At 47.7% G+C, this 11,701-nt stretch overlaps 1 protein-coding gene across 1 annotated transcript in view; it reads right to left on the reverse strand.

Moving 5' to 3' along the window:
• The window catches only part of LOC147430055 (glycerol-3-phosphate dehydrogenase SDP6, mitochondrial-like), a 63,757-nt gene extending 52,661 nt beyond the window's left edge, over positions 1 to 11,096 (reverse strand). The window contains exons 1-2 of the mRNA XM_086496242.1: positions 10,333 to 11,096; positions 9,334 to 9,807 (exon numbers count right to left, since the gene is read on the reverse strand). Coding sequence (XP_086352368.1) covers positions 9,334 to 9,807; positions 10,333 to 10,696 — 838 coding nt within the window. The 5' untranslated portion in view covers positions 10,697 to 11,096. The remainder of the gene's footprint in view (positions 1 to 9,333; positions 9,808 to 10,332) is intronic.
• Positions 11,097 to 11,701: the final 605 nt, after the last annotated feature.

The following is an 11,701-nucleotide window of genomic DNA, read 5'->3' on the forward strand; positions in this document are numbered from 1 at the left end:
TTTAAAAGGTGACCAGCCGCCCACTTAATAAGTGGGCAGCCTATGATTAAATAAAGCAGCAAAAACCAGCCAGCGTTTTTTCTCTCCCTCTTTCTGGCAAAAGAGTATAAAAAAATTAAAAATTAAAAAGCCGCGATCTCTATGCGGGCAGCCGGCGCTCAGCTATTCCTGCAGTGGCCAGGGAGCTATAAAAGCATCACACGCCCTCTCTCAGAGGAGTTGCCAACGCCTGCAAGAGGAGACTCTGCCGCCAGAAGACGCAGGAGATTGCGAGACTACGAAGATGGAGGTCGCTTTTCCCGCTCAAAGAGCGAGAGGTATCAATTGTGGATTCGCCATACGAATTGTTGTCCCATGTTTGTGTGTGTTTGCAGGTGTACTTCCTCTTCACAAGGGAGTAGGAACAGAGGAAGGCATGAGCCTCTGCAGGAGAAAGCGCCCTAAGGAACTAGAGCCAGATCAGCCCAAGGGTTTCGTACCCGAGTTTGGAACGTAGATCCACGGATCTGAGAGTGGTAGACTCTCGAGTTGGGATCCGGAAGTTGAGATTCCCAAGGAAGGACTTTGCGTCCGAGAAAGCAAAGTTGTTCTGCAGGAAGAGGACTTTGGAAACGGAGTTGGAAAAAGTTGTAGGGATGCCATGTCCTGAGTCTCGAAGGTGAGATCCAGAGGTGAGAACGTTGGTTCTCGAGGATTCAGAATAAGGAACGGAAGTTCCTAGAAATAGGGCTTTGCCCTGAGGATGGAAGCTGAGGCTTCCGAGAACCATCAAGTCTTATTCTAGAACGAATGTGGCAATATGTTCGGTTCAAGTGCTTGTATAGACTTCTCCTCATTAATAAAGATACTATTACGGGCGGGGACCAGCCCATCTACTGGTCCCAGTACTGTGTCGATCTTCTCACTCTTTTTCTTTCTCTATTTCTCTCTATACCCTCTAGCTTCAGTATTAAGTGATAAATTCTGTTTATCCGAGTATATACTATATTGCTATGTGCTCCCCCTTGTAACACCTGATACTTGGAGTTCGTCCACGATTGTACCTATCTTCAAGCCAGGCGACCCTATGTAGTATGGAGCCCGGGAACTATCCCACTATCATGATTGGACACCCATTGGTACAATGTACGCATCCATCCTTGAGCAACAGTTGAGTACATGAGCAGAGAGAGAGGGTGTACGTGCAGTAGGACAGGCGGGTTTCAATGGAGGTTTCTTTACTCTTGATCATATTCTCACACTTAGAGCCATTATTGAGGAGAAAAGATCACGTAGGAGACGGCTCTATTGTTGTTTTGTGGACTTCCGCAAAGCCTTCGATACAGTGCCTAGAGTTAGATTGATGCACAAACTGCAGGAGATGGGGGTACCCAAAGAGTTGATCTGGGGGATCATAGCTCTATACAAGTCAGTAGTGGGGCATGTACGCACTACTATTGGAATAAAATAGGGTTGCCCGCTATCTCCTACACTATTTGACATGTATGTGGATGAGGTTGCTAACTACATTGAGAGGGATGGTGATAGAGGAGCACAGTTGGCAGGGACATGGATCCCATTATTGTTATATGCTGATGATATTGTGTTGATATCCGACTCCCCAGAGGGGATGCAGTGTCATTTAGATGCTTTGTACACATTTGCCCACAATAGTGGATTGTCTGTTAACCTGGGGAAAACCAAGGTTATGGTGTTTAACACCACACCCCAGTGGGTCAGGAGGTCAAGTGGGGAGGTCAGCACCCACTTTTACATATGGCTAGGAGACGGTGGAGTATACAGATGCATACACCTATCTTGGGGTAGTCTTCAGTGGACCGGCATTTTCATTGAGGAGAGAAGCAGAGACTAGATTGACGAGAGCTTATGCAACCTTGGGAGGATTGGAGAAGTTGTGTTCGCAGGTTCAGTTTCAAAAACCTCGAACAAAGCTGTGGGTTTTTGACACTCCAGTGGCTTCAGCTATGCTCTATGGGGTTCAGATTTGGGGGCCCTCAGTGGACCACCAGGGAGATTTGGTAGCACCGATGGATGGAGATGTATGGATAGGCCTCTAGTCTCTATGATCTCTCCGATGATTCGGGCTAAGGCCTCAGTGCCACATGAGATTATACGAGCTGAGCTAGCTGCCCCCCCTCTCGTAGTTGAGGCCCTTACTAGATCAGTTTCCTTCATGCATAATTTATGGGACCTCCCCAAAGACAGATCTGCTCGGCTAGCCCTTGAGTCATCCCGACAGCTAGCACTACAAGGGGACTCAGCATGTTGGTATGGGCAGATGACATCATGGGTTCAGTCACATGGCTTCAGCATGGATAGACTGCCCCCATTCCAGTACTCCTTGGATGCACCCTCCCTTTCTCTCACACGGACAAAGATCACTAGACTTATACGTCAGGATTTAATTCATCTAGATACCAGAAGCACATGGATACAGCAGGTACAAGAGTTGGCACGAAGATGGCTTTCTATAGAGAGCATTTCCTCCAACTAACAGAGGATGGATATGTGATCAGACAGCCCTATATGGACACTCATTTATCCTATGGGATACGATGTGCCATTGGTCAGATGCGCACATCATCGCATCAACTAGAGATTGAGACTGGCAGATTTAGGAGAGTACCAGCAGAAGCTAGGATATGCCAGTTGTGTCGTATAGAGCTAGAGACAGAGTTACATCACATTTGTCATTGTCCGGTATACTATGAGATACGAGGCCGCTTTCACTGTCTATTTAGAGAGGGCTTTGGACCGTTGGCTACGGTCATGAGATATCAGGATCAGAGATGCCTCAGGTTGTTTTTGCTAGAGCTGCGCAGACACAGGGAGTCTCTTGAGGAGACCAGGCAATGGGAGACATTCACAGAGGGAAATCACTAGTGACTTCTTTAGAACAGGGGCTCAACAGCCAGATGAGCATACTTCACAACAGACTTCAAAGCCCACTTCTACCAGAGGCATATTAGTGGACACAGCCACTGAGCTCGGGAGAGCTAGACGCCCATGTCTACGGGGGCGACCACGACATCGACGAAGGCTCCATCAGAGAATCAGGACTATTATGTCCAGTACGACTATTTACAGAGGCGGACATTGACGAAGCTCTTCAACGACCAATGCAATACTACCTCGGACAACGCCTGATGCTGGGCATCCTCGAGCATGGATGATGATTTCAGTATGACGATTTTAGTCTCACTTTACTTCATTTTATTTTTGTACCCAGACATTGGATTAGATCCACAAGGATTGTATCAGTTTGGTTTCATGGGTCATTTTGGCCTTTTGAAGACGTTTAATATAACATTTCATTCCCCTCTCTCTCTCTCTCTCTCTCTCTCTCTCTCTCTCTCTCTCTCTCAGCATAGAGGGCGGGACTCAGGAGGAGTGGCAGTGTTATTCAAGGAGGAGTTGCAGCCATTGATACATATAGCTTGCAGGAATGAGCAAGCTAGGTACATGTGGGTGAGATTGAGAGCAGAGACAGGCATATATCTTTACATTGCTATTTGCTTCTTTCCCCCGAGTATGTCAGTTTATGCACCACCCAGAGGACAATCCCCCTTTTCTATTTTGGATGATGACTTATGGGAGTTCTCTAGAGATGGTGACATCATCATTCTAGGGGATTTCAATGCTAGGACTGCCCATCATCATACAGTATTTTATGATACTTCAGAGGAGATGCTGAGAGAGTTGGATGTTGCAGAGACGAGCCTATCCAGACTATCACAAGATGGAGAACACACTGAGTATGGACGACACTTGATAGACATGGGGATTGCACATGGATTGGCCATTTTAAATGGGCTACAGAGATTTCCCAATACGGGGGGTTTTACATGCTTTCCACACAGACATGGAGCCAGCACAGTGGATTATGTCATGGCACAGCCGAGCCTCATCTCTAGTATCCAAGATCTCACGGTTGGACCCATACCTATTGTTGTGGCAGTGGATCATGCTCTTGTGTCGTTGACCATCTCTTTTCAATTTAGTGTAGCACACACGCTACAGGCAACAGCCCCTACTCGCTACACCTTCACGTGGGAGACGGACTCTGTATACATAGGTGGGATCTACAAGCCTGTGCACAGAGGAGCCAGTGCAACCTCTAGACGAGCTTACTACTATACTAACACAGACACTACATGATGCAGCAGCAGAGGCATACCCACATATCTAGCCTGAGCAAAGACGCCGTTCAAGGAGCATGCCCCAAAACAGTTGGTATGATGAGGAATGCCAGGACACTAGAGCTAGACTTTATAGGGAGGTGCTTTTGGGGGACATCACTCACAGACAGTCACGGATTGACTTCCGACGCCTAGTGCGGTGGAAGAAGAGGGCATTTTTGGCTCGCCTAGAGCAGGATCTATACCAGCTATTCTTGAGTCAAGACTCACGTGAGGCATGGCGGCTCTTTCGTGAGCAATCCCCCCCCTTGCCATCACTTCTACAGAGGCTTGGGGCCAGTACGCATCATCTCTGTACACAGTTCCTGAGCAACCTCCCCGATCCATGCCCACACACATGTGCTTTTTTCACCGCTGAGATGGTGAGGAAGGCCATTGACAGGATGAGGACTCGGAGATCATATGATCATGATGGCTTAGTGGCTGAGCATTTCACGCATGCCAGAGATCTACTAGCAGAGCTTCTAACAGTTATGTTTAACTGTGCCATGTGTGAGGGCTTGCCTGATACTTGGAGCCTATCTACTATTGTACCTATCTTCAAGTCGGGAGACCCTATGGAGCCTGGGAATTATCGCACTATCATGATTGGACACACATCGGCACGGTTGTAAGCATCTATTCTTAAGCAACAGCTGAGTAGATGGGCACAGCGGGAGGGGATACCCGCAACCGGGCAGGCACGGTTCAAAAGGAGTTTTTCTACTCTTAACCATATCTTGACACTCAGAGCCATCATTGAGGAGGGTGTAACCGGCCTGTTCAATCCAAAAAGGGCGGTAGACTTTACTTTAAACCTTGATTTAGCTTTCACCCATTATTACTCGTCTATTATACCTATACTTTCAAGACACAACAAAGGGGAGAGGGATACAGGCTGCTAGATTGCACCTGTATGAGTAGACAGACACCAGATTGGCCCCTAACTTAGGCGCCCCTTTCGGTATTTCTTTATTGTTCAAAAGAGGGAATAAACGCTGTGGTTCCCTACAAGCTGCCCCGCACAAACTCGGCTAAATTTCCACTGTTCCAGCCCAATTTCGGCAGCATAACTGTACTAGAACCCTTCACAGTCAGTATTCCCACGCATTGGCCGACTTTCCCGACGCATACGGGCACTTTGCAAAACCTGGCGAGAATCTGCAGCACGCTGAATTCTCTGTTTTCAGCCCTGAAAATGCGCCAGATCACCTGTACAACGGTCCCCTTGCGTCCCTGAACCTCCTGGGGGTATTAGGGTCCGTTTAGGGCCAAAACCCTAAACCTGCAAAAATACACAGCAGGCTGTAATTCACTGTTTCGGGCTCCGTTTCGCGTGCCGATCGCATCTGTAGCAAGTCCTGGAGCTCCCGCACCTGTAGGGCTACTTGCCCTTTGAATCAGACGAGATTTCTGGCGTGAAACCTCTCCGAATTCACCTGTACCTGCGGGGGATTAGCCGCTAGCTAATCCAGTACCTGTGCAAGAGGCTCTTGCCTCGGCAATCGCGCATGAACCCACACAACTGTACATTGGTCAAATGAAGAGCCCACTAGAGGGGCATAACATACAGCCAAAGGGGAGAGAGAGGGCAGTGCGTAGCATGCAGGGCATCACTCCTGGCACCGCATTGTGCATAAGAGGGAAAGCAAGCACTCCATAGCTCTTAACCTGTGACAAAACTGAAAATGAGGCTCTCTCCTCTTCAAATTCAGCACCACTTCTTGTTGCATGAGGTAAGTGCACCAGAATGTGCCACTTGGCACATTTACAAGCATTTTCCCGTTTCGGGGTTGCCGCCTAAAAATATCCCAACCGGTTGCCCAGTTGACTTCACGGCAGAGTAAGAAAATGTTCCCTTTGTCATTCCGGATGTTCCCTTTGTCATTCCGGAGGTAATGACGCCAACACATTTTCAAGTCCCAAAATAGCAGTTCCCTAAATTTTAGGAGATACTGCCATTGTATCTTTCTAGGTCATCCGACCCTCTTTGTACACTGCGGCCACATCCAGAACTGAAATGTAGCCTCTGTAGCAAAGGATTCCACTTTGGCTAGTCAATGACCCCACTTGGCTAACCATAGTCCTTGTCCAACCTTAGTGCTCTCTTGCCCTCAGGCCTAGACTCCCTCTGGACAGTTCCACACTAGCTATGCAATGCAGGGCAGTTAGATTTCCCGAGGGGTGTTTCCAAAAAGTGAAAGTAAATAGATAATAAGAAAGAAATCAACAAAAAGGATAGATAGTAGTCACACGCTGGTGACAGAGGGTAGATCGCGTGGGAGACGAATCTATTGTAGCTTTGTGGATTTCCGCAAAGCATTTGACATAGTGCCTAGACCTAGATTGATGCGCAGATTACAACAGATGGGAGTACCCACAGAGCTCATTTGGGGGGTCATGGCATTATATAGGTCAATAGTGGGGCATGTACGCACCTCAGAGGGTCTATCCACACCGGTTCACTCCACTATTGGAATGAAGCGGGGCTGCCCGCTCACTCCTACTCTATTTGGTATGTATGTGGATGAGGTTTCTGACTACATTGAGAGAGATGGTGATAGAGGTGCACAGCTAGCAAGGACATGGATTCCACTATTGTTATATATTGATGATATTGTGTTGATCTCCGACTCTCCGGAGGCGATGCAACGTCACTTGGATGCTTTGCATAGGTTTGCCCAGGAAAGTGGTTTGTCCGTCAACCTTGGTAAAACCAAGGTCATGGTATTTAATACCACCCCACAGTGGATCAAGAGGTCAGCGCCCGCATTCACATACGGCCAGGAGACAATGGAGTATACAGATGCTTACACTTACCTTGGAGTGGTTTTTAGTGGGCCAGCATTGAGGCAGCAAAGACTAGATTGACCAGAGCCCATGCAGCATTGGGTAGATTGGAAAGGATGTGTTCACAGGTTCAGTTTTAAGAGCCTCGGACGAAGATCTGGCTCTTTGATACTTTGGTGGCTTTTGCATTGCTTTATGGAGCTGAGATTTGGGGACCTTCATTGGATCATCACGGGAGGACAGGCCGTAGTGATGGATGGGGGGAAATGGAGAAGCCTCTGGTCTCTATGATCTCGCGGCTCATTAGAGCCAAGGCTTCAGTACCACGTGCTATTGTCCGAGCAGAGCTAGCTGCCCCCCCCCCCCCACTAGTGGTTGAGGCGTTCATTAGATCTATCTCCTTCACACCGCATGTGGGAAATTCCCAGAGACAGATATGCCCGCCTTGCACTTGAGTCCTCTCGCCATGCAGGGAGATACAGCATGCTGGTTTGGGGAGATGACATCATGGTTTCAGGCGCACGGGTTCAGCATAGACACATTGCCTCCCTTCCAGTACTCACTCAATGCACCCTCTCTGACTCTTACACAGTCCGAGATCACCAAGGTCATCTGCCAGGACTTGACTCAGCTAGACACCATGAGGACATGGATACAGCCAGCATAGGAGTTGGGCACGAAGATGGCTTCCTATAGAGAGCATCTCCTCCAGCTTACGAAGGATGGTTTTGTGACGAGGCCCAGATACATGGACACCCACTTGTCTCATGGGATACGATGTGCTATTGGCAAGATACGCAAATCTTCACACCAGCTGCGGATCGAGACTGTGAGATACAGCGGAGTACCAACAGAAGCCAGAACATGCCCCCTGTGTGACATAGAGCCTGAGACAGAGTTGCACTACACATGCCACTGCCCCTTCTACTACGAGATACAAGGCCGCTTCCATTGCTTGTTCAGAGAGGGCTTTGGACCATTCTTCAAAGTCATACGGTACGAGGATCAGAGATGCCTGGGTTTGTTTTTGCTCGAGCTGCGCAGACAGAGAGAGAGCTTGATGAGAGGAGAGGCTAGCCAGTCTCAGAGACAGATCACAGACTTCTTTAGAGTTGCCACTGGACACCCGGAGGAGTTACTACCACAGCAGAGCTCGTTGCCTCACACCAGAGGCACACTGATCGACCAAGCGACTTAGCTAGGGAGATCCAGACGCCCACGACTGCGGAGGACTACACAGCATCGACGGAGGCTGCATCAGAGGATTCGGATCACTTTGGCCCGACATGAACGACGCCCGGTCACACTACTGAACCATGGAGGAGATTGATGAGATCCGCCAGCAACCGATGTTGGATCTCTTGTGATCTAGCTATCCCAGCTAGCTGCTTAGTTCACACCTAGCAGTTTAGGATTCCATAGTATTTTATTTTGTCATTTTGTCATCTTGTTACTCTGACTTTGTATCAGATCCACCACGTTGTAACTTTCTGGTCTCATAGGTCACTTTGGCCTTTTGAAGACGTTAATCTCTCTCTCTCTCTCTCTCTCTCTCTCTCTCTCTCTCTCTCTCTCTCTCTCTCTCTCTCTCTCTCTCTGTGTGTGTGTGTGTGTGTGTGTGTGTGTGTGTGTGTCTGATTTTGCTGTTTCTGTTCAAGTGTTGCTATTATTTCTCGCTTGGAGTGTCCAAACCTGTAACACCCCCTCTCTCCACAAGTCACATGCACATGGGCTCTAGTCTGCCATTTGAACATGCTGCTGCTACTTCAGAGCCAACATAAGCCTAGGAAAACATAAGAGGATCTAAGTCTGTATCACACTCGTGCACCTGTTTGTAGGACCTACTTGACCAGACTAATCCATTATGTAGAAAGCCACGTAAACCTCTTTGCATAGATGACTGTACCAGGCATAGTTGGATGTTGTCACACTTGTGGCATTGTGGGCATCCACTGGCGACAAGATGTAGGAGTATGTGTGGAATATTTAGGTCGAGACGTGCAGTTCGTGAGCAAGAGCGTGACGGCTCCTCATCAGCAATAGAGAATGACCCAAAATCAGAGACTTTCATGTAGAAAAAGGGGTCCACAAAGCCTTAATTTACTTTGTCAAAAGCATGAAACTGACACAAGGCTGACCCAGATCATTGGTTTTTCATGAAAGTACATAGCCCAAGAACAAAATAACAAAGCTAGATAAATTTCAAGTCACTTTATTTAGAGCAGCAAAGCCGCTAGTTTTCAAAGTCCTAGACAGTGAAAACATTGTTTTTCTGGAATGTTGCTGACCTAGTAGCACTAAACAACTTCTCATTCATCTAAAGAATTTACTAGAATCACAACTTTTAGTCTACGAAGGTGAATACCTGTAAGTTGATCACGGACACGAGCTCCTTTAACACTTCCAGTCAAGTCATCCTTTTGGATGACCACAACCTCGGCATGGTTGAGCACAACTGCTCCTGCTAAGGCAGCAGTGCAAGCAAGACCAACATTAAACCTGCTGTCATCAAATTGGCCATCATAATATACCACTGTGCCCTTTAGACTCCTCCCATGATCGGTCTGAGAAAGAGTTGGGAAAAGAGACTTCGACTGTTTGGCGGAATAGAACCTTGAAAGATGCAGAAGTTGTCTACCTGCAACCAGGTCATAGAGCTTGAGACCTGCCCAATAATATGGCACTTCCCAAATCTCATAACAAGGTGTCATTATGGCTAATGGGGCACACAGATGAGGTGCATTTCGGAGCATATGGTAACGCTCATCCAATGCATCAAAGACAAGCTTCAGCTGCCCCAAATCTAGCTGCAGAAAAGCCTTTTCTAAATAACGCACCCCTGTTCAAAGAAGAACCACAATTTCAATAGAAAACGCATTGTTTTAGCAAAATGAAAGAAAAAAGGTAGCAAAAAGAGATGATGCAGTACAAGAGTCAAAGTTCCCTAATATCACACCATTCAAGGCAAAGTAATACATCGTGGAAGGTGATAATCAATACAGCACACGAGAAATAACCTAAATTGAAAGTCTCACATATGACAAAGCTGGAAAGATATGTTTGTAAGCTACTCAAGAACAAAGAATGTCCCCAATTGTGAGGAGGACCACTATGAATTTTGAAATACAAATCCAGGCTCCCAAATCCACTAGTAGCAGAATATGAAACTATTACTAAGAACTCAGTTGCAAAACAGCAAAGTGGCAGTTTCGCTGTTTTGCTTGAATGCCTTGCTGATATGCACAGAATCCCAAGGCCTACCACAAACTGTGACATGAAACAAATCCTACTCCAGCTGATTGCACAAAAACAGGAATTATTTTCTGATCCTACATGCCCAAGTTCCAGACTGAGAAAAGCTCACCTCCATGAACTAACTTGGTCGAGCGGGAAGACGTGCCAGAGGAGAAATCGTCTCTCTCAACAAGTCCTACACGCAGACCACGCGTCGCAGCATCAAGTGCGACACCAGAACCTGTAGCTCCCCCACCAATCACAAGTATGTCAAAGGGAGCAGCAGGACTACTGCCAGAAAGTGCTGACCGGTGCTCACTGCGTCCAGGAACCTTGCCGCCAAGTGCCTCAATCTGGTGCTTCCACTTGCTTGCTGCTGACTGGTGCTCCGAGCTGGCCCACACATCAAACTCGGGTGCCACAGTTACACATCCAATTGCTGCCACCGTAGCTACGGCCCCTCCAACCAGCAGCTTCCCTGCCCTCCGAAGCATGTCTTTGATCGCCCTTTCTTGATCAGGAAAAAATCTGCCACATGCCGTGGAGAAACAGACTAATGTTTCCTACAATGAGCAAAATCACTGCTTCGAAAAGAAGAGCCGGAGAAACGCCCGCAGCACGAAGGAAAGAAACCCTAAAAAAGCAGAAGAGGAGTGTGGGAAGGGAGAGGAAGGAGAGTACTCAACCATAAAGGGACACCCGTGCATATGTGCGTATATGTCTGCGTATGTATGTGTGTGTTTCTCGTGCGAAAAAATATGCATGTGTGTGGGGAGGACTTCTATGGGGGACGGCTATGGCGGGCGCGAGAGAGCCTGCACGCGCAAGCAAAGCAAGAGGAAGCTAGCGAACTAAGCGAAGGTGGCGGTGAATGCAGAATCTTCGGGGCCTAAAAGTGGCGTTTTTGACTGAGGCGTTAATAGTTCACAACAAACTTAAAAGCAGTAGGAGCCTAAGAGGCTTATCCCACTAATTAAGCTTAGAGCCGAGTCGCACTCGAGGCTAACAGGAATAGTGGGGAGAGTCAAATACCAAATTCGGTACAGTCCATGTCTAGCTGTGAAGAAATCGAAGCATCCTCATAGCTCTGCTAGCGCGCTGAAATTTGAGGGTGTTAAGCTTCAGATACGGAAGGCCAGCGTTCCCCTCATCTTGCGGGCTTCCTACGCCAATCCTGACATTGCAAAATTTCGGGGATTTCTCCTGGAAAATCTCGCTGCGCTCTGTTTTTCTTTGTGTGAAACAGTGCGACCATCGTACAAGTTTTTGTGGCGCTGCCCCCACTAGTGCTTCGTGCGACCCAGCTCTTACGACAGTGCTGTTGCAATATCTTACTCTATACTAACATTGAACGTGCTAAATGTATGACATGTGGCACTCTAAAAAGAAGGAGTTGCTCCTTAAAAAAAAGAACTTTGAACTGCCATCAATCGTGCACAGAATTGGCGGCCACTCTGTACTTCGAGGGACTAGACTACACACAGCACGAAGAGAGAGAG

The sequence above is a fragment of the Adiantum capillus-veneris genome, chromosome 22 (assembly GCF_014529385.1).
Source record: "Adiantum capillus-veneris isolate H3 chromosome 22, ASM1452938v2, whole genome shotgun sequence".
NCBI lineage: Eukaryota > Viridiplantae > Streptophyta > Polypodiopsida > Polypodiales > Pteridaceae > Adiantum > Adiantum capillus-veneris.